The sequence below is a fragment of the Corapipo altera genome, unplaced genomic scaffold (assembly GCF_003945725.1).
Source record: "Corapipo altera isolate COAL_440 unplaced genomic scaffold, ASM394572v1 212, whole genome shotgun sequence".
Taxonomy (NCBI): domain Eukaryota; kingdom Metazoa; phylum Chordata; class Aves; order Passeriformes; family Pipridae; genus Corapipo; species Corapipo altera.
Genome location: NW_020884944.1, coordinates 237,377 through 258,870, shown reverse-complemented (window position 1 = coordinate 258,870; position 21,494 = coordinate 237,377). Strand labels below are relative to the sequence as shown.

The window sequence follows — 21,494 nt, the reverse complement described above, 5'->3', positions numbered from 1 at the left end:
AAGGAAATGGAATTTTTTTATTTCCTCATTGTGACTCAGATACCATAAATACAAAAATCGGTATCATCACCACAATTCAGCAAGAACAACCAAAGCAGTATTGCCTAGCCAGGTTGCCTTGCAACTCCTTCCCAAATGAGCTCCCGTATTCACAGCAACCCCCTTCCTAAATACTCAGGACACACATTGTGCAGAGACAGCGTTTCTGTCTTGCTACACAAGATAGTTCAGAGCTCCCACTTCCACAAATATCTGTGATTCCTGCTTCCCAGGAGCTGAGTTTACAATTTAGCACTGAATTTTTCAAGCATGTATTCAGCTGTAAAATTTAAGTCCTATTGACTTTGTTATAAGAGGTAAATAAATACAGTCCAATGTTATGTTTATAAATGTTATTGATGGCCTTAAGTGCAATCCCAGCCATCAGTCAAAAATCAGACTTATTTCACCAGTATGCTAATAAGTGGTGCCATAGAAAAGCCTCATTGGATGTGTCCACCCAATTTTTTCCCCTGGAAAATAAGAATATATCAACAAACACAACTGCAGCAGGGATACAGCTTTGTATTTTTCTTCTGTAACTTACCACTGCTACAGCTTTTGAAAGCAGCAATTCCCCAGCACTGATTGTAGTGAAATAAGCCACGTTTGTTAACACATAGCCAACTGTGACGATAATCATTGAAATGCATATTGCGAGGGGTATGTTTCTGAAATACACAAGGTAGCTCATTATTTTGCAATCTGGTTGCTAGTCCCTGAACATGAAACAAATGACATGAGAAGAAGCCACTAATGATGGTGAATGCACATTCGGTGATCCCAAAATATCATAATTAGAAACCACCAGTAAAAAAAAAATAAACAAAGCTATCTAGACAAAGCAAAGAGGTTTATAATGAAGAGGTGAGAAAACGTTTGAGGGAGGAGTCATTTTGGGACACCGAGAGGCTGTGGTCCCTGTGCTTCCCATACAAGAAGTATGACCCATTTGAGCTGCCTACTCAGACTGACTTGCAAGCTGAACCCAACAGGAAGGCAGAGGGTGTCACTGGCTGAACCAGCAGTAAGGCTGAGATGACAGATGCAGGTGACCCAGCTCTCTATCAGGAGGGCAATCACAGTGGCATCTCCAGCATACCCACTGGTACTCCATGGCCACTGACCACCCGGAGGCGTTTGACATCCTCCCCTGGATGCCAGAGTATCCAGCATCTGAAATTCTGCCCTTTCCTCCTCTGTGCATTTCTTCCCTCGCACACCTTACCAGTGAGAGAGTCCTCTCTCTCACTGTTCAGGGGAATATGAGAGCAGAATATGACACAGAAATAGAAACAGCACAAATTTGTACTGTTATCACAGCACAAACAGTATTGAATAGCACAAACACCCTGATAGCTAAAAGACAGAACAACAATAAACAAATAATAATGCCAAAATTTTATATAGCATGTCCTGCAAGTCAAAAAGAACAGAATTATTCCAATTTTAAAAAACAGGAACAGAGGCACGGTGAATTTGTCCAAAACCACACTGCAGGTATACGTTCGAGTCAGGAGAAAAAAAAAAGATGCTTCAAGTATTGCTCTAGTCTCTTTCCACTTAATATTATTGATATCTGCATTACACCAAGAAAAGATCCAGATCTGAAACAAATGTTTGGTCCTTTAATGCCAAGGTTGAGAGTTGCAGTATGCAAACTCCCTCACTGCTTCACGTCTGATTCCCTCCAGTTGTCTATATTAAGGCTGTTTTCGAAGGGATGGAGAGGTTGCCATATCTAGAAAACTTCATCGTGAAAGTCACCTCATCAGGTGGAAGAAAGGGGAGACAGAACTAGGAATTCTGATGTTCCAGAAGAGATCACAAGAACAGCCCTAAAGGACTGTTGTAATCACATCAAAGGAAAAGGTGTTCTGAAAACCAACACAAAGATCCATTCTCCTCTGATCTCAAAGAAACACAGCCTGGTCAGAATTTAAGGATCCTCTTTGCTACCAGTTCTTGTTTCTAAAATAAATCCTTTACATCAGTATGCCTGTAAAGAGCTGAAAAGAAGCTCTGAACTGAAACTAAATAAATGCATTTATTTATAAATAAGTAAAGCAGGACAGTATCACTGTTGAACATCTTGCCCACCTTAGAAACCATGGTGTCAAATACTCCCATTAACCCGGACACACAGGTAAGTAAGAGGATCGTGCTGTAACATAACACCAAATCTGGGTAGACATCATGATACTGCATTACCCCATGGCTACCTCAGGCACACATCCTCAGGTGAAGAAACTGGAAAAAGGGAAGCCAGTCAGCTTGTAGAATATACTTGTTGATGAAGAAGGAGACAGCAAAGACCAGAGCAAAGAGCCCAGAATGCAGGTGCTGTATTGCTGGAAAACCCACAAAGCTACGGACTCAAGAAACACTGCAGCTCTCTGTGTTGATACTGTGTGCAAAAACAGGTTTTGTGGGTCAGTTGCCAGATATTTTGCAAACAGCTAGGTTAAGCTTCTTACCTGACCTGGGTGTAAATTGAATTCAATCCTCTTAGCATCTGATTCAAGGTAGAGATACACAGATGCAAAGCCTCTCAGAACAGTGATTTTAACTATATCTTCTGCATCACAGATGAATGCTTCAACCACCAAGCTATTGGATAAATCTGCACTTACTCAAACCTTAAAAAGAATGTTTCCAGCCAAAGATAGCAAATTTGGACTATTTTCACTAACACCATTTAAATGACTGCAATCACATTGTTAAATTTAAAAACTATTTTTGTTCATTCTAACTCTTACCAAACATTCTGTATTCATATCTAATTTAAATCACAGTCTTAATTTCTGATAAAACAAAATAGCAGTTCAAAACTAAGGGGAAAAAGAAAATCATGCTTCCAAACACGACCATTTTCTTACCACTGAAGGTCCTACCTTGTTATGCTGAAGAGCACTAACCCCCTTGGATAGTATTACCAACAATAAAAAACACACTCAGGAGAAGAATAAAACTCCTAAACAAGACAGAACTAGTCAGTAAGCACTATTCATTAAAAAGCCTGCAAATCATAACTCAGTGCCTGGAGCATCACAAGGGATGCTGTGACTTCTAAGCTCCTGAGTCCTCGTTTTTGAGGGAAGCGAGCTCCCAGGCTGCACCTCCTTTTGTCTCCTGGCAGGAGTGAGCCTTCAGAGGGCTGTTGTACGCCCGCACAACCCTTCCAAGTGCTGCTTATTAGCCACTGCTTTCAGTGACAGACTTAGATGAAAATAAAAGGCCAGCTTCAAGATTTCAGGGATGAGCAACACAGTACGGTTCATTTCTCGCTGACACCTCCACTCATATTTGCAGTTGGTCCTTGAGTCACCTGAGAGCACAGACAGACAGGCACAAACCATATGTAAAACCACTAAGTGAGAGTTTTAATTGTGTCTTTTCTATCCATCCAATTTAAGAGGCAGTTCCCAATTTGCAACAGGATCCCATTATTAGATTCTCTGCAGTTCCCAATTTGCAACAGGATCCCATTATCAGACTCTCTGCAATGAACTGCAGTCACTGCACTGGAATAAGACTGTAATGCCATTACCAATAAAGATTACCTCCTTTCCTTGGAGGATAACTGTACCAATTCTCTTGGAATATTTTAGATATTTTCCAAGACATCCAAATCTTCTCTGTAAATAAGAAAAACCATACCAAAGTTCTGTTCTCCATTAAATTGCCTCTGCTGATGGAGGTTTCACCTTTTCACTTCTACATCCTATGAATCACACACAACACAGGGTGTCAGAACACTGATAAGCCACATTTCTGATATAATGCAAATTCACAACTGCCTCACAGCTGAGAGATTTGCACTAGAGGGAGACAGAAAATTCAAGAAAAACACATTTTCCACTTTAAGATTGTTTTAAGATTTTGATTCATCGAAGTTAAAGCTTCTGATGAGGAACTTGAACATATCAGTAAGACATTTCTTAGGAAAAAATCTTAGAACGAAACAGAAACCTTATCTAACTGATAAGGACCTCAGATGGCCAGTGGCTTAAAAACCATTGCACTGTGTGTGCTCAGATACAGGAGACTGTAATACCTCATTTACTTAAAACATGTCCAGGACTTGAACTTGCATTGAAGTGGCTACTGACTACTATAGGACAGTGCTTTCTTTTTGCACTCATCTGAGAGTTAAATCTCAACAGATTTCAAAATCAAGAACAATTCTTTTCAAAACAGTTCTTTGTCTGAATAGACCTTGAGGTGCCAATCATAGAATCACAGAATGGTTGAGGTGGAACAGACCTTAAAGACCATCTAGTTCTAATCCCCCTGTCATGGACAAGGACACTTTTCACTAGACCAGGTTGCTCAGGGTTTCATCTAGCCTGGCCTTAATATTAGATCCCAACTTATACAATTATTTGGAAATGTCTTGAGCATTACTGTCAAGGCGATATTCAAGTACACTGCTCCTTGGTTAGAAGGAGAAGCTGCTGCCAGGAGAGTCTTTCTGCAATATTCATCTCTTCTCCCAAAGCTTTGAGGAAAACCAGTATCAAAATGAATCTGAGGAAACCTGAATCAGGCAAATATTGACAATATAGTTTAAAAGTCTTTATAAAAGCAGATAAGAGACAATTAGGATAATTTCCATGCATCTGAACATTGACTAAAATTGAATTGAATCTCTACACCTTTTAAGACTTAGTAGCTATTCCTAGCTACTATTTAAAGCTAAATCTTCCCCTTTTGCCCTATATACAGAGCAATTGTAATGAAGAATTGCAACAGTTTGAACAAAGAGCACATCTACCTTATGATTCCCAGAAAAAGAGTCACCAAGGAGCCTACCATCACAGAGAAATTCAGCAGTGGGAATATACCTAGCCCATCCTGTGCTATATAGGGCTAAAATGCATTGCCAAGCAATGCTGTATATGGCTTGAAAGCAAATTTCCTTCCTCTAGACCCTGTAAAGGGCCCAAGAGCTAGGGAATACAGTTCAGTTAATCAGGATAACCACTGGGGTTTAGATTTAACCTTCAGCGTTGCAGAATCATAGATCTTCCAATAATCAGCTCTAGTACATCTCTACCTCCCACAAATATTTTTGAAAGAAAAACACAAAGCAGAGCAAGTAAGAGAAGGGAAAAAGTGAAAAAAAAGATAAAAGGAAAAAGAGAAAGAAAGTCAGAGCAAGAACCCAGGGATAAGAGCAACAATGTCAATAAACCAGTTGAACATTCCCAGAAATCTACAGCATATATCCTAGTTTAATGACAACTTTTATAACAACAGTGAGCACTAAGAGCTGTGATCACTGAGGGCTGTTCTTTCTACAAAATGACAAGCATGCAGTGAAATACACCCCACCAAGCCAGCTGAGTTCACAAAGATGAAACCCATTGTCACCATATCCTTTGTTGTTTAGAGGGCACTCCAAAATCTTTTCCTTGCATCCATTTCAAAGCTGGGTTTTCACAGATGCTCACTCCCAGTAAACTGTCCTGGACAAAGCTATACTGGTGGGACCCAGCCAGGAAACATAAATAAGAAGGTCTAAATAAAGCACTTAATTACTGATAAAGTCTGATTGAACTACTGTACTTTGATTGAACTTTACTGTACCAGTGAAATAGTGGAAGACACTTTGTGTTACATATAAATTTAAAAAGAAAATAGTAAAAAGGGAGAGAGGAGAAGTCCTAATTCCACATGATTTCCAGGCAAGCATTTACTTGGTTTTCATGAGCAAGATGCTGCATATGCTGTATTTTTTCAGTTGAAAATTTACCACCAGAGGAGTTTCAATAGTTCTCTTGTGCAATAATTTATTCACCATTTGCAATCTGCTAAGCAAATTTGCAAATGAACTCTTTCCAGATTCTGGCACTCTTAAAAAAATCTAATCATCCACTGCACTGGTCATAAGGCCAAATCTTGGCAGAAGAAGTCACAAGAGCAAATTTATCCTAATAACCTGACACTGGAAAAAGTAACCAAATACAGAAAGTGGCAAGAGAACCCTGGTTATTCAATATTCCCAGGACTTCAGTGCAAGACTAGAAGACATATAGGCTTGCCTTAATAAGGGCTGTGTTCCAGAGTCCAACCTATATCTCTCACCATTATAAGGTAGTTATTCTGTGAGCTGTGGCAATTCCAAATTCTGGACAGCAAAGCAGTACACTTTGATATAAACTTACTTTTCCCTGCCACGTATTTTTCATGCAAAAAGCAGCCTACAAGACAGAACACAACACAGAAGGGATCAAATACTTCTCACCAGGTCAACAGATGAAAAAACTGCAATCTCATCCATCTGTTAGGACAAAAGGAGGATGCAAAACTTAAAAGAACTGAATCAAAGCCAGGAATAGAGAGGCAAAAGGGATGGGAATCATCACAGCACCTCTCAAATCCACGTATTTATAAATGCTAATAAGTGTTTCAGCAACAGCTGACTTCAACAATAAGCTATTATTATTATTTTGTTTATTGTAGTAAAGGTTCCCCTCAGCAGTTCACTCCTTCCCCCCCTTCACTGCCTCTCAATATGTTCCATCCTTACGTTCCAGATCAGAGCTGCTGTCTGTGGACTTGCACCTCAGACACTATTCAATTACATCACTTCTCTTCATCATCTTTTGATCTTCTTGATTTTGAGGGGAGAAGTGATGACAAGGAAAGCCTAGCTTTTAAGCTGCACTCTCATTTACACCATCACATGCTCCATGGATGTTACTCCCGGAGTGAGTGTCAAAGGGCTCCCTTCTTCATTTCCATGCTTTGGTTCCATACTTCTGACTTCTGCAGAGACACAGCAGGATTACACCAGGATAACAGAGTGATGAATCAGGCCACAGTTTGCATTTAAAAACCTTCTTGCCTTCTACCACTCAGCAAGAGAAGAAAAGAGCTTCTGCTGTGCTAATTACTTGTTTTCTACCTGCTGTTTGACTTCACCAGTTCAGATTATAATTGTTTACAGTTCACAAATAGGGTCTTCCATGACCCACTGACTTTAAAGGGTCAAACTGCATTGTCAGTGTGCTGCAAAGGGCAGGAAATTTTATCAGCTTCTCAAATGTTTTCAGTACTTCTTCCAGGAGGCTTTCCTCAAAACTTAATTAGCATAAATACTCCCTTGTCTGAAATTTAAGACTTAGAAATGTATTAATTGCACAACATAATCTCTTCTCCATAACATCTCTTCCAGGCAAACCCTCCCAGTTAAAGTCTTAGTAGAAGCAGATCTGCCCACAGCCCTTGAGAAACTGAGAGTAGTTCTAACACTCACAAGGGAATTTGCTTTATTTTAACAGAGATTTAAACTTGGCTGTGATCTCTTTGTGTACAAACTCAGGTTGGCAAGTCAGATGCCACCAGAGGGCCACACTCATTTACATAATTGCCCAAGCCTCACCTTGTCAAGCCAATAGCTCTTATGAAACACCTTTCTTTGAAGAGCAGAATGGATTCCTCTAAAACTTGGACTACCAGCCAGAGACACCCCTCATGTTCAAGCAGGATCCTGAATCTTTTCGCACAGAGTGGATACTGTTTCTGGCATTCCCAAAGAAAACTAAGCCAACTCAGAAGATGTCAAGGATGAGAGCTAAATCCACAAAGAACTTCTGAGGTTACAGCACTAAATATTATTCACACTGTCTCTGTCTAGCCATTTCTTGTTTAGCACTGTTAGGAGCCAGAAACTGAGCACAAGAGGCAGCACACAGAGCTACTACGGGGGCTAATTTTTAAAATCTCTTTAAAAAAATAAATGGAATACAGACTTGAAACATAAAATATCGATCATCCCCTGTGATTTCTCAGTCAATTCTACTTCCATATGTCCAACAAGTGTCAGTATTCAACATCTGGATGTTAACTCTGTTGCAAAACTTACAGTACAAAGTTTACAACTTCTTCCAAAAGATGTGAAAAATCAAACCCAGCTTTTATTTTGTACTGTAACTTGACCCGAAATTACATCCCTCCCAAGAACATAAAAGTCTTTTCTGGCTTTTCTTTCCTATTGCAATAGTCATATCTGCATGGAGCTAGGCTTATCCTGGGAACTCAGGCTTATTATGAGAGTCCGGGAGGCTTAACCACAGAACAGCCAGGTGCCTGGAAATGTGGGCACCAGCTCAGCAGGATGTCTTTCAAAGGATTTGCATTTAATTTTTCAGAACCTGAAATGGCAGTGAAGATGCTCAGAAGACAATGCTTGTTTATCTAGGATATTGCAATAAAGGTGAGGCTTAGGCTGGACCTGTAATTAAAAGGGTGTCTGCCTCTCTCACACAGGCGGTCCTGTTAAAAAGCAACAGAGCCTGAATTCAGAGGATTCAAATACAAATATATTGTCACTCTTGAGTTTGTTGAACTACTTCCATGTTTCTACCTAACATCACTGTTTAACGTCACCCTCACTGTATTTCACTTGTGGGAAACTTTCATGTACTCAAGGAAGTTTGTGACCTTTTCCACCAGAGATGCAAAACCTCAGGTTTTACATTTATTGCTTAGCTCCCTCTCAACCAGGAGATGAAAGGAGCACCTCTGCTCTTTCACAAGCTCCAGCATTTTATTTTCTTCCAAGATCTATTTGCTGGAAGTGCTCACAGCACTGCCAGCAGCATAGATCACAGTGAGAAGCACTCGTAAATCATGCTTGCTTGAAGGTAAGGAAGCCATAACCACAAACCTGACATAGGCCTGTAAAAACAAAACACCTGCCTGCACCAAGTTCCTGTATGGAAATGAATGGGAACGGGGTGGAGGCTCAATTCAAAGAGCTTCCTACAAGTTGCTTTATTTAGCATGGGATAGTGAGTCTAACTTCCTCTTAATTGCTCCACACTGACAGACATCACACTGACAGACTTAAAATAAATGTAAAAAGAAGGGAGTGATGTAACTGTGTATTAAAAGTAGTTTTATTTATTACAGGGGGCTCTCCTGGGAATTTGAAATTATTAGTTCCCTGAGCACGTGATTTATGAACAGGGTCTACTTTCTCCAGGCAGAATCATTTTCTCAGGGAAGACTGAGCACTGGCAGTAGCTGGCAGGGTGAGGGGAGGGATATTTAGAATTATAAACAAGGGAAATGTGTCAATCAGGCCACATAGCTGAGAAACCTATGCCATCAGCTACGACATAACAATAATATCATGGACAGGGAAAGAGATTATGGTGGTTATGAGAGAAATCCCACTAAAAACCATGCTGCCTGTCACAGCACCCTCCCCACACTCCTGCAAGTACCTGCGTGTTTTCAGGCAGCCGGGCTGGGGTGGAAGCAGATCCTGCCTTGATCTGTGTGTATTTCTATTGTCTGTACTGAGGACTTATGTTTCTGATTTTAGGTCATCTGCAAATGACAAAGCAACACTTTGAGTAATGCAAGGGAGCCGGCTGGCAAGGCTGCTATCATTCACAAAATGAGCCCCTCAAGTTCAGAATCTGGGAACAAGCAGCCTGAATATAAAACACCTCACTCGACTCCAGGGGAAGGTACAGGAGGGAACGCTGCCCCCTCAACCAAACTTTTTAGGAAACATGTTGATAGCATACTAATGACTCCTTACAGTAATAAAGTAAGATAAATGCTTAGGTGCACAGAGGAATGGAAGGAGAAACGTATGTCTCTCTGTGTGTGCGTGCATAAAAAGAGCTAGATTTCTCATACTTGTTAAATTCCCTGACATTTAATTTTGAGCAGGAGAGTTTCCACAATGCCAAAGATCATACAGGAACAATTTGTTGCCGTATGTTACCATTGATATTTCAGCATGAATGAAAATTGCACCATTCGGTGATGAAAAGAGCAGCTACTTGTAATAGGGAGCACCATGGAAACTGAAATATCATTTACCAAGATAGGCTCTTTTTCTGAAGGAATTTAAAATGAGAAAACAGTAACTGCAAGTGCCTCGAAGCATTAGCATTTTAAAAGATATAAAAAGGTGTAAATGAAATTAAAAGGAGATGTCTTAACAATACTACACTGCCATGAAGGAGGTTGTGTGGCAGATAAATTGTTTTCTCTGCAGAACACAGGGAAATGAGGCTTTTGCTAAGGACAGCCCAGCAGACTGCCTATGGATGTGGGACAGCCCATATAGTACACTGAAATAATTCAGTAGGAGCTCCGACACAGAAGAGAAATCCAGAAAACTCCAAATGTGAGCTGAAATATGCCTTTGCAGCCTGCAGTAACTGGGGGCACTTGAATGGAATTCAAATGGGAATATCAACTTTCTCTGTTGCAGAGCTTCAGTGCTTTGAGAAAGGGAATATCAGTAAGTTGAAATCCTCTCTCACTAAGCCTTCATAATGCTTGAACTACAGTCATATGCACATGAGAAGAGCTTATGCTTTTTTTTTTTTTTTTAAGAAGCGATGAAGTGATGTCATGAAGTGAAATATGCACAACTTTCAAAATCACCGGTAAGGTTGGATTTTCTTTTTTCTGTGTCCAAATTGAGAAATCTTAAATATAACCTTAAACATAACCTTAGGGAGTTAATCCTGAAACCCTTCTGCAAATCAAGTTCCCTTCAGTTTGGATAGCAACATGAAATAGCCAGAATTATTAGTCTATTCTAATTATCTTGGACAGTATAATCAATGAGACTCGGGATTTTAAGGCTGACTCATCTTTGCAATTGCACACTGTTCAGTGTACCCTGAATGCACTACTCTTCCATGCTAAAATCTCAAAATGAAAGTGATAACAAGAGTTTATACAGAACTTACCATACTACCTCTTATCCTGACCCACAGAATCAACCTATTTAAAAAATATGTACTTGTGCCATCAAAAACACCCTACATCCTGGCACTCCATAGCACCCTGCCCAGCACCAGCCTCCGTGACATCTGAATCTGAAAGTAAACCTAGAGAATCATAGAAAGGTTTGGGTTGGAAGGGACTTTAAAGGTCATCCAGTCCTAGTTCCCTGCAAAGATCGGGGACACCTTCTACCAGATCAGGTTGCTCAGAGCCCCATCCAACCTGGCCTTCAGTGTTTTCAGGGATGATGCATCTACCACCTCTCTGGGCAACCTGTTCCAGTGTTTTACAACCCTCATTGTAAAACACTTCTTCCATGTATCTAATCTAAATCTATCCTCCTCCAGTTTAAACCCCCTTCTTCTATTCATTGCAACAGACCCTGCTAAAAATTCTGTCCCCATTTTTCTTATAGGTCCCCTTTAAAAACACCAGCTCTGGGGAACAGCACAAATTTACGTGTTAGTTTAGCAACAGTGCTTGTAAGGCGTTTTTTCAGTAACCAAAATAAGCACAAAGCAGATGGCAGGATTTGTGCCACTGTGGGCAAAATTATGTTCTTAGAAGCAGAGAAAATATGTAATTCATTACGCTCTGGGGCCATTCTTCTAGCACAGTATCGTGACTCTGACAGCGCTCAACACCATGGTGGCCTGCAGCTTGGATCTATTCATGTCTGGGATAGCCTGCAACTAAAAAAAAGCCTCTCCTCATGGCCTTCACAATCACCAAGCAAGAATCTTAAAGCAATTCTGCTTACTTTTCACACTTATTGAAATATTTCATCCTTAGATACACAAGCAGATTATTCTCTAATGGGAGATTTGCCCAAGGAAAAGGAATGTCATGGTCTTCTTTACTTTTATTTGGTTTTGCTTGGCAACTGGTTTTTTCCCTGTTATAAACAAATATGAAAAAATAGAAGCACCTGTCATTCTTTTACACCACAGGATGAATCTAATTCTTCTTTTCTCTAAAATAACCCCACACAGATGTTGAACCTCTTGTCACATCAGAGTACTCCTGTTCACTCTCCATTCTCATGATATATGGAGGAGATCTCTCTATTGCTGTTGAGTCTTTTCAAGTGATACTAACAAAACTACTCTTACAAGGGATTTTCCATTCCATCATACTTAAAAAAATTAAATACTCTTATAATATAGTCCATTTTTTCACAATGAACAGAACATAATGACAAGGTGAAGATGCAAATAACTGCACTTGCTGAACAGCAAGTGTTACAAGTGAATGAGGATTGACATAATAGACCACAGCAGTGCAACTTGTGAAATGCAGATTATTCACTTCACAGCTCCTCTGGAGCCATTATAATCTTATATAAATCCTCTTAGTTTACAGTTCATGGATATAGGTTGTACTGTAATTTAAATGATTGAAAACCCTTATGGGTTGTTAGTTAACAATAGTCTTTCCTTAAATAAAATATCACTGTCACTATGTGTTTACAATTCCAAAACACTCACAGCCAAATACAAAAGTATAGGCTACACTGTAAGCAACTAGAACCTGCTTCCAGAACATCTGTACACCCATAAGCACTCACATAAAACAGCCACCATGTAGGGAAGGGATATGCAGGAGAATAAGAATCTCAGCACTCATTAGCTAAGAAACATCCTCCTCTGGTGGAAATTCTTCTGTCACACACAAAAGGATGTACTCATCTACAGGAAAGATGTACAAAGCCAAATTGTCTTGTTTTGATACAACTATTACATATCTTAAATACAAGCCAGCAATTTCACTACCTATTAAAGCTGAACAATCAAATGAGACAACCCCACTGAATGTCTCATCCAAAAAGACTGTGTCAGAGTTGAGTAAGTTATTCTGCTGCCTGAACCAAGTGGAAGATATTCGTTTCCTTGTGTATGATAATACCATTGCTATTGGCATTTTGACTGTGCTGTTCTAAAGAACAAGTATTCATGATGACATGGCATGTGTTAGCAATCGTTTGTGCAGTTATAAAACTCCAATCTGATGTGCATGAATGCAATAAAGAGCATACTACCCTTGCAATTTTAGTTGCCCATTGCTTTATTTGTATTTTATTCTCCCATTCTGTATATTATACCACTAAAAAATGCTGTCTGTCTTTCTGTCTGTTATCTCACCACCTCAGTCAGAGGGTGCCAGCATCAGCCTATAGCAGTTTTAGATGGTGCTGTAATAAAAAGCTGCTGTTAATGGCAAGCAAGATACTGCTACCTGCTCTGATCTAACATCATGCTTACCTAACACAACCTTAGCACCCTGCTCTTTCTCATTTTTGAGGCTCAGCATTAAAGGGGAAAGGAAATAAAAGGTGGAAAAACAGGCTCATGCCCTTCTGGATCCAGGAAAGGATGCACTTCAGTACAGATCAGAACATCACACAGTGATTTAAACTAGCCATCTCTGCCATATATATACCCATAGGTAGTGGGGGTTGGCTTGCTTTTACAAATAACAGGAGAAATGTCTGTGAGACCCCTTTTTCTATACACAGGCTGTAGCCAACAGTGACAGTACCCATAAGCAAAGGCTGATCTACACCCCTGCAATTCCATACAGGATTTCTTGGCTTTTACTGGGTTTTACAGTGAGATTTCGGTGCTATTTGAAACACAGATTTAAATCTCAGATCAAAACATTAAGGTGAGTGCTTTGAGTCACCTCCACAAGAGCTAATGCTGTTAGGTAAATACAGAAATCAAAGCACATGTGTCAGAGGAAACCAAGCTCCAGTTTTAAAGTGGGAAAGAAAAAACCCAGGAGAGGTTTGTCTCCACCCACACTAGAAGCTGTATAAACCACATTTGCTTGTTTTCACAAAGAGTGTAACACCCCCAGGACCCAAGGTGATAGATGTGGAGGCTGTGAGGGAGCTGCAGTGACTGCTCTGAACCACCTCACGTGGACTTGTCACCTTTACCCAGCTGTCAGCCCAAAGAATGGTCTGATGCCAGTTACCAGTGAGTACAATCAAGGCTTTCAGGCATTGCATCAGCATACAAAGAGGCAATGACCATAGTTAAATGAAAAACTGCTTCCTGAGCCAGTAAGTCTTATACAGACAAAACGCTGGCCCAAAGGACTACACGTGGTGGCTAACATTCTAAGCACAGAGATAGACATTTATCTGATCTCTACTGACACAATTTTGGGTTTGTCTCATCTGGTTATAACTGATCTGGTGAATTTACTCATTTTTCTATCTACCACTAATACACTGCTGTCTCACGTCTCCTCCAGCAATTTCAGCCAGGTCATCTCCTAATGAACTATCAAAAGAGAATGAAAATGTCAAATGGGACCTTCACTGTGGCCAAGAGAAGAGCTGCCTAGCCCTGAGAGACCCATCATCTCTCCAGTAAAATACAGTCTGTTTTACATCTCTGGACCTTCAGCAGTACATCAGTCTTGCAAGAGATTTTTATTCCTGCAATGAATATTCTGCTGAGCTGCTTAGGCTTCCCATAAAGAAGATACTGTCATCCTTCCATACAGGTACTGCTAAGGCCCTCAGTGCAACAGAAATAGATGTTATAACAGTCTTTCATATGTTTTAGCTGGTGAAAATGAAGGAAAATGCAGAGCAATGGAAACTTCGAAGGTTACACTGTTTTGTGTTACATTACATTACCCTGCTGGTAAAACAGATTAGGATTTTGCCAGCAACCCCAGGGGAGACTGTGGATAAACATTTGTTTTACTTCCTTAGCGGAGCTGATTCATAGTAACCATGATTCACATAAACAAACAGAAAATGATAAAAAATAAAATAAAATTTAAAAAAAAAAAAACAGCAAAAGGAAAGCAAATACACCTTACACTCAACAGGTTATCACATCAGCAAACAAACTGAGCACTGAGGGCTGGAAAGGAGCAATGAGCTCTGTGGTGACGCAGTGCTGTGCACCACAAACCAAACACCTACCACAGGGACAGACAGGGCCAGCACGTGGGCTTATCACATCCTTACACCTTGGAGCCACCAAAGCTCTCTGAAACTCTGAGACAGGGGTGCTCCAGGACACTCTGTGGCAGCCAGCCACAGCTCCTGCAAACCTGTGGAGTCCTGGCACCCTGGGGAGACACCTTCAGTGCTCTGGGGGAGGGAGGAGGGCAGGATGCTCCAGCTGAGTTCCCTGGACTTTGCTTCCTCAAAGGAGGTGCCACAGGCTTGAGAGAGGAAAACCTGTTTGAGGGTTTGTCTCTTAAGTGTCCACTTTCATGTAGATGTTTGCCTTCCGTGTACACTACAAGCAATAACTTCACCCATACCAGGCCACGACGCCTTTCATTGCCACTGTTAAATTGACAAAAGCAGTCACTTACAAAAATCAAAAGACTGAAATCATAGAACCATAGAATGGTTTGGGTTGGACAGGACCTTAAAGACCATCTAGTTCCAAACCCCTGCCATGGGCAAGGATACCTTTCCCTAGATCAGGCTGTTCAATCCTCATCCTCTGCAGAAGCCCAGATCCCCTTTTTCTACTGGCCTTGGATAAAAGAAGAAATAAGGCCAAGCACCATGGTAGCCTGCATGTCCATTCGTCCAGTGAGTCTGCAGGAACCTCTCCCACCCATTCTCCTGCGGTGAGATCCTGCCCAAACAATGCATTTTTACAACTATCTAATAATTCTAACAAATAATCTTCAAAAATTTTCAAGTGTCTCCAGAATTCTGAAGGAATTCATTCAGTTATTTTCATTTCAAGTTGGTCCTTTTTATCTTAAGCCACAGAGTCTACATAAACAGAAACAAACATTTCAAAGCAATAGCTTCTGAAGTATTACCCTAAAGTAGATGCTGCCTTAGTGGGGAGACAATCATGCAGACAGCCTGCCCTCCCACCCTGCCTTATTGTCCTCCCTCCCAACAGCACACACAGCACAGAACCACTACTAACCCTGTGTCCTGGTATATATCACTAAGGTATTACAGTCTGCCCTGGCAATTTTTCTTTTTCCTTCCATCCTCTACCTATGTTTGGTGAATATCTTTGATTTTTCAAGTAGCTGACTACCTTTCTGATTTCTGTACTAATGTCTTGGTGGTATCCTTATTACATTTATGAGACATAAAAGGAATTAGAATCAGATTCTATATCAGCCAATTAGGATAAAAAGAGTAAAGACAGCACTATTAATTTCCATACACATATCCACAGCTAAAATCCAGCACAGCAATATTGTATCTACCCAACATCTATAACATTCATTTTTGTTCTTCTATTTTTCCACTCATTCTTCTCAAGCACCCATGCCAGGCATGTGCTATAAGTTAACTTTGACTGTATGAAATAGTAATTCAGTCCAGAAAAATCAAATGAATACATAAAAAAGAAACTACAAGGTTTCTTTAGTATACCCTCAAAGCTTAGTTAAGAAATCTGCATTTCCTAGTCCTGAATATTTCTGGGGCCATCAGCTTGACTTTTATGTGAGTAGGAGCATTTCATACAAGGAATATAAATGTTAGAACAGGTAATTATACAAGTGACCTTGCCTTGCTTCATTCGATAGTGAATTATTAGTCTTCTCAACTGCAATTTTATAAGACATCCTTATTGTCCTAATTAATGATCAAGGTACATCTTCGAAATCTTTACAGACACTATAGATTACATCAGTCTCTTTTCTAATTTACACATATTGACTGGTATATCAGTTTAAGCCCTGTCACAGGTAGCTCTTCACAACACTCAATTTCTAAACAGAACATCACTTTTTTTTTTTTTTTAACATTAAAATAGAAAGATAATAAAGTGAAAACAAGAGATAGAAAGACTGGGAGGCAGCCGAACCAATTCAAATGCTAAATTGGTGTTTAGAAAGTAGCTGCCAATGACAAAGATACTGGTGCCTGAAAACTGCACCCGAGGGTCATCTCTTTCTCTCATGGTGTAGAATTGCACCAGAGGACTCAGCACTGACATAAACACAAAAAACACCCATGGAGTAGGAGAAAATCAAAAAAGGCAACTCCACAAGGGAGAAGGAAAAAGAAATAATAATATGTGATGAATGTGTGTCACATACAAATTCCTGTAGATTGTATCCACTAAGTCAGTCCCTAACTAAATGCATAAGTAAAACATGTAGCCTCTGGAAAGCAGTAAGCACACACAGCAGCTGCCTCTGACTCTTGCGAAGGTAAGGAAAAGGAATAGTGCCCAATGAAATCTGCAGCCCTGTTGTTCTCTCTGCTGCAGAAGCCTTTGGTCTCTGTGATCCCTATTCCAGATGACAGGTGAATTCATGCAGTGAGTCATCTTCCCAGACCCTCTGCTGTCTGCATCTATTGCTCTGGTGAATTCAGAGCACTGCTCAGACACAAAGTGCCTCTGTCAAAGACGAGGCAGGGGATTCAGGTTTGCAGACTGTCTTTCTGCATACATCTGGATCACTCCAGTCTCAAGCTGCTGTGCTTTCCAGCTGTGCTCTCTCTGTTTCCTCTCTCTTGTGACACAGAACTGCTGTTGAGCAGGACCCACTGCACCTGTGGAGCAAGGGACACCCAGGTGTGGTAGGAGGAATCTGTGTTCAACAGCCGAGAGTGACAAAAACAAGAACAGAAGGACTGAATCTGCATCCTCAGTTAATTATGAGATATTACATATGGTAGCTACAATGTTGGAACTCTTAAAAACTGCAGGGCCAAAGAAAAGTCTGCACTACAGGAGTACAGGATAATCCACATTATTAAATCCAAAAATCCAGTTTGATATAATTGAAGTTAGCAAAAAAAAAAAAAGGGCAACAAATTACTTGGGTTTTAACTTGAGTTAGCATTTTCAAATTCCATTCTGACCCTTTTCCCATTTTAACTCAAGCTGCTAACACAGTTTCTGTTATTTGCTCCATCTGGTTGGAAATATTTTATTGATTCAATGACCTTCACCAAATCCTATCACAGACAAACTCCAATTATGGCTCACAAGCAAGTTGCACCCCTTGAATTGTCTGCATGTCTCACATGTGGCTCACTTAAATGTATCATTTCTTGGCACAACCAACAGATTGTCAAGATTAGGGCATTTATGGCACATCTTATGGTGGATGGGATGGAGACTGATGAGAGAGTAAGTTGGAGCCAGAACTCAGGAGTGTTCAAGGCCAGGTTGCATGGGGCCCTGAGCAGCCTGGTCTAGGGGAATGTGTTCCTGCTTGTGGTACGGGGTCAAAACTAGATGATCTTTTATGTCTCTTCAAACTCAAACCATTCTATGACTCTATTTTTAGTGTTTCTCCTCTCTCCACCACTACCTGCTCCAGCTCCCCAGTTTTGCAACAGATTTTGAATCCAAGCTGCCTCAAACCACCACCAAAGATTAGCTGAGATCAGGTGCAAAATTAAGTAATAATTACTTTTTCTTACTAGCAAGTTGTATTTATGAAGCATATCATGTCATTGATAACACCTTGTATTAACTTCCACATAATGTTTTGTCAGTCTGAAGTTATACACATGGTCTTTAAGCAACACAGTTTGGGAAACCCCTGTGTACCAAACTATAGGACAATTAAAATCTCCCCAACTAGGAGTGAAAAGAGACTATAAATAAAGGCAAAACAACTCAGAACATTCGTGACCCATTCATAAGAGAATTTACAACTTCCATCAAGAACTACAAAAAAAATAAATTTATGAAGGGGAAAAAATTAGTTCCCATGCTGAGATTTCAGAAATCTGAACCCATCAAAAAACATGCATCCAAGACTGAAATACTTAGTTTCAGAAATTAATTATTAGTAATTTCTAAAAAAAAGGTAATGAATGAGCTGAAGATGTGAGACATGCAAACAGCAAGGAGTTAATAAAGTCAGTGAGAGAGCAAAAGTAAAGTTCATTTTATCAAGAACAGTTTCATACTGGTGAGTCAGCTCCCCTGAGCTAGTAATTGTCTATTTGTCCCTCTCAAACACACACAAATACTACGGAATTACATTCTTAATTAAAGGCTTTTCGTACATTTCACAAATAGCAAACCCCATGCTTGGTTTTGCGTAAGTACATTTGAGCAAGTAAATTACTTTGTTTTCTTTACTTGGCAGATTCACCTCCCCATTAAAGGATTTTACAGATTTGAAAACATGATTTTATCCTTTACACAGGGCACAAACAAATCATAGAAAGTGATGTTGAATTCACCAGTGTTTGGACACCTCATCTGAGATACTTCACAGATAACTGAGGAAATTTAGGCAGACTGTTCTGCTGTTAAGATACAGTAAAATTTAGAAGGAATAAGACTTCTTAAAGCAACATAAAAATAGCTGGGAGGAAGCTAATTAGAATATCATCATTTTATGATGAAGAATAAGTATTCAAATACAAAACTAACCCAAGACACAAATAATATATGGAGGGAAAACTCACTCAATTCACTTGACTCTCACTTAACTGACCTGGTTTTCCCTTAAGTAATCTGATGAATTCACATGAGCAAATGGGCTTTGAAAAATACTGGAAAGATTAGCATTTGTTTCATTTGATTATCTTCAGATAAAATATCAAAATATAATCCTGTAACTTCTGCACTGAATATTTGGCACTGTAGGCTGACATGAAGAAAATGAATTGGAGTCAAATGTATCTTTTATGAATAAGTGCAGTACAAAAACGCAAGAAAGATTTCAAACTCAAGGTAGATAAACCTTTCTAGTGCCTAAGACTACTGATATCAATATTAATATTCCTCTTCAGAGTAAATCTTGTCATTAAATTATAAAATAAAAAAAAGAAAGAAGCAAAGAGGCAGAAATGGCAAAGGTTTGCATTCTCTCAATTAACACTGAAAATATTTTTTACTGTTTTTTGATTACTCAGAATCTGACCCCAAATGAGGGGGTAGATTGGCAGTGAGTGACAGTGCAATTCACGTTTCTGATGGATTTTGGAAGGGGGCTGCATTCTAATGTGAAGTGCCAAAAATCAGATGGCTACAAGAAACAAGGGAGCTGGAAGAGCTGTAGCATCATAGTCACCATTCCCCTCCCATCCATCTGCATGTCTATAATGCTTAGATATCCTGAAACACTTCTAATACCGCATTTCTCTCAGTCCTCATAGATGCAAAGTGGACTTTAAACTATAATTAGAACAAATGGGTGGTACATATTAGATTAATTAGAAATGACATTCACATTATTTAAAACCAATATAAAAGCAGATTACAAAAAACATTTTGATATCCTGATTTTACAAAATGTCTGATGACATCAAGCCTTGGTGACTTTTCTCAGTTCCTTAGAAAAGAAGGAATAAATGAAGTGAGAAGAACACTGGAAAAATCTAATAGACAAACTGACTAATCTCAGACCCCAAGGTCATAGCAAAGCAATTAATTTCTGGGCTTTTCAACAGCCCAAGACATGATTTATCAATCTGAGACCAGACTTATAAACACTATACATCTCAATAATATGTTCTTTGCACTGTGTAAAGTTTTAAACAATGATAGATTGCCTGGGCTAGACCCAAGTTATTTTACAAACAGAAATAGAATATTTGCAAATGAAATGGCTCAATAACAGGGGAGAAAAAATGGAAAAAATAGAGTAAAAAGAAAGGATTATGCCAAATAGCAGCTATACTTAACTTCAACTGCAAAGTAATCTGTGTAGTAAAATGTTTTCAGAATCCACATCCTTTGAAAGTTTATCGTTTTGTACCACTGACACTGAAGACCACTAAATGAAAAATATTTCCCAAGTTTAACAATACTAACAGAAACTTACATTGCCAAAGAAATAATGTGATTGAGCTAAACAAGGGCTGCAAATTAACACCTCTCTCTAGTTGCTCACTCAATCACAGACTGCCTTGAAATCATTAAGGAATTTGAGTCTTAGTTTCCTTCACCTTAAAGTGAAATAATTTTTTATCTCTCTTCCAAGAAGAGCCTAATCTTCATACCTTGAAGTGTTCAGGTTGATCATCTGCTCATAGTGAGAATGCAGTACTATTTCTTTAAAGCTGGATTCTCTTTGGCCAGCATCTGACAAAATCTGGCCCTGGCTCTGACAAGGCTCTGAAGATGTTGCTGTAATATGAAAACACTCCTCTGCTATTTTCTCATCTGGAGACAGTCAAAATTCTTCACTAACTAGAGCACTGATCCTGGTCTCTGCTCAGCCTGGGAAGGGAGGAGGGAAGTGCTGTTTGGGCATGAGCTGCTTTTAGGGTCTTGATTGAAAAAACTTGGGTCTGTTTCTTGAGAGTACATAGTGGGTGCTCAAGAATACAGATGAGCTCAAAGACTATGTATAAGAAATGAGTTTGAAAGTTCAACACGCTTGATTTCCTGTCCTCTAAATTTACTGCTCCAGACAACACAGCTCCTGTCAATTTTCAGGTGACAAATTCTCTCTCAGAGACCCAGTTGTTCCTTCATTCACTTATTATTTAGACAATACAATAAGATCTCAGTTTGTATAGGGCTGATCCTTATGATGCAAGAAAATCAAAAAGATCAAAGGTGCATGTGATATGGCTGCACGAGTTTCTTTAGGTGAAGTGCTGTTCCAAGGATTATTTAGTTATTTCATTTCAAACAACAACTGCTATTGAGCCAGCACGCATATGCAAAACATAGTTTTCAAAAAATGCAAAAGAAATTTCTTGTTACACATCAGTGTTGTTCCACATATTCTTGATAATAAAA

At 39.6% G+C, this 21,494-nt stretch overlaps 1 protein-coding gene across 6 annotated transcripts in view; it reads right to left on the bottom strand.

Annotated features, from left to right (window-relative positions):
- The window catches only part of SLC7A11 (solute carrier family 7 member 11), a 220,052-nt gene that overhangs the window by 13,693 nt on the left and 184,865 nt on the right, over window positions 1–21,494 (bottom strand). For all 6 annotated transcript variants that reach the window (XM_027662244.1, XM_027662243.1, XM_027662241.1 and 3 more), the window contains one exon: window positions 587–710. In XM_027662244.1, the coding sequence (XP_027518045.1) occupies window positions 587–710 (124 nt within the window). The remainder of the gene's footprint in view (window positions 1–586; window positions 711–21,494) is intronic.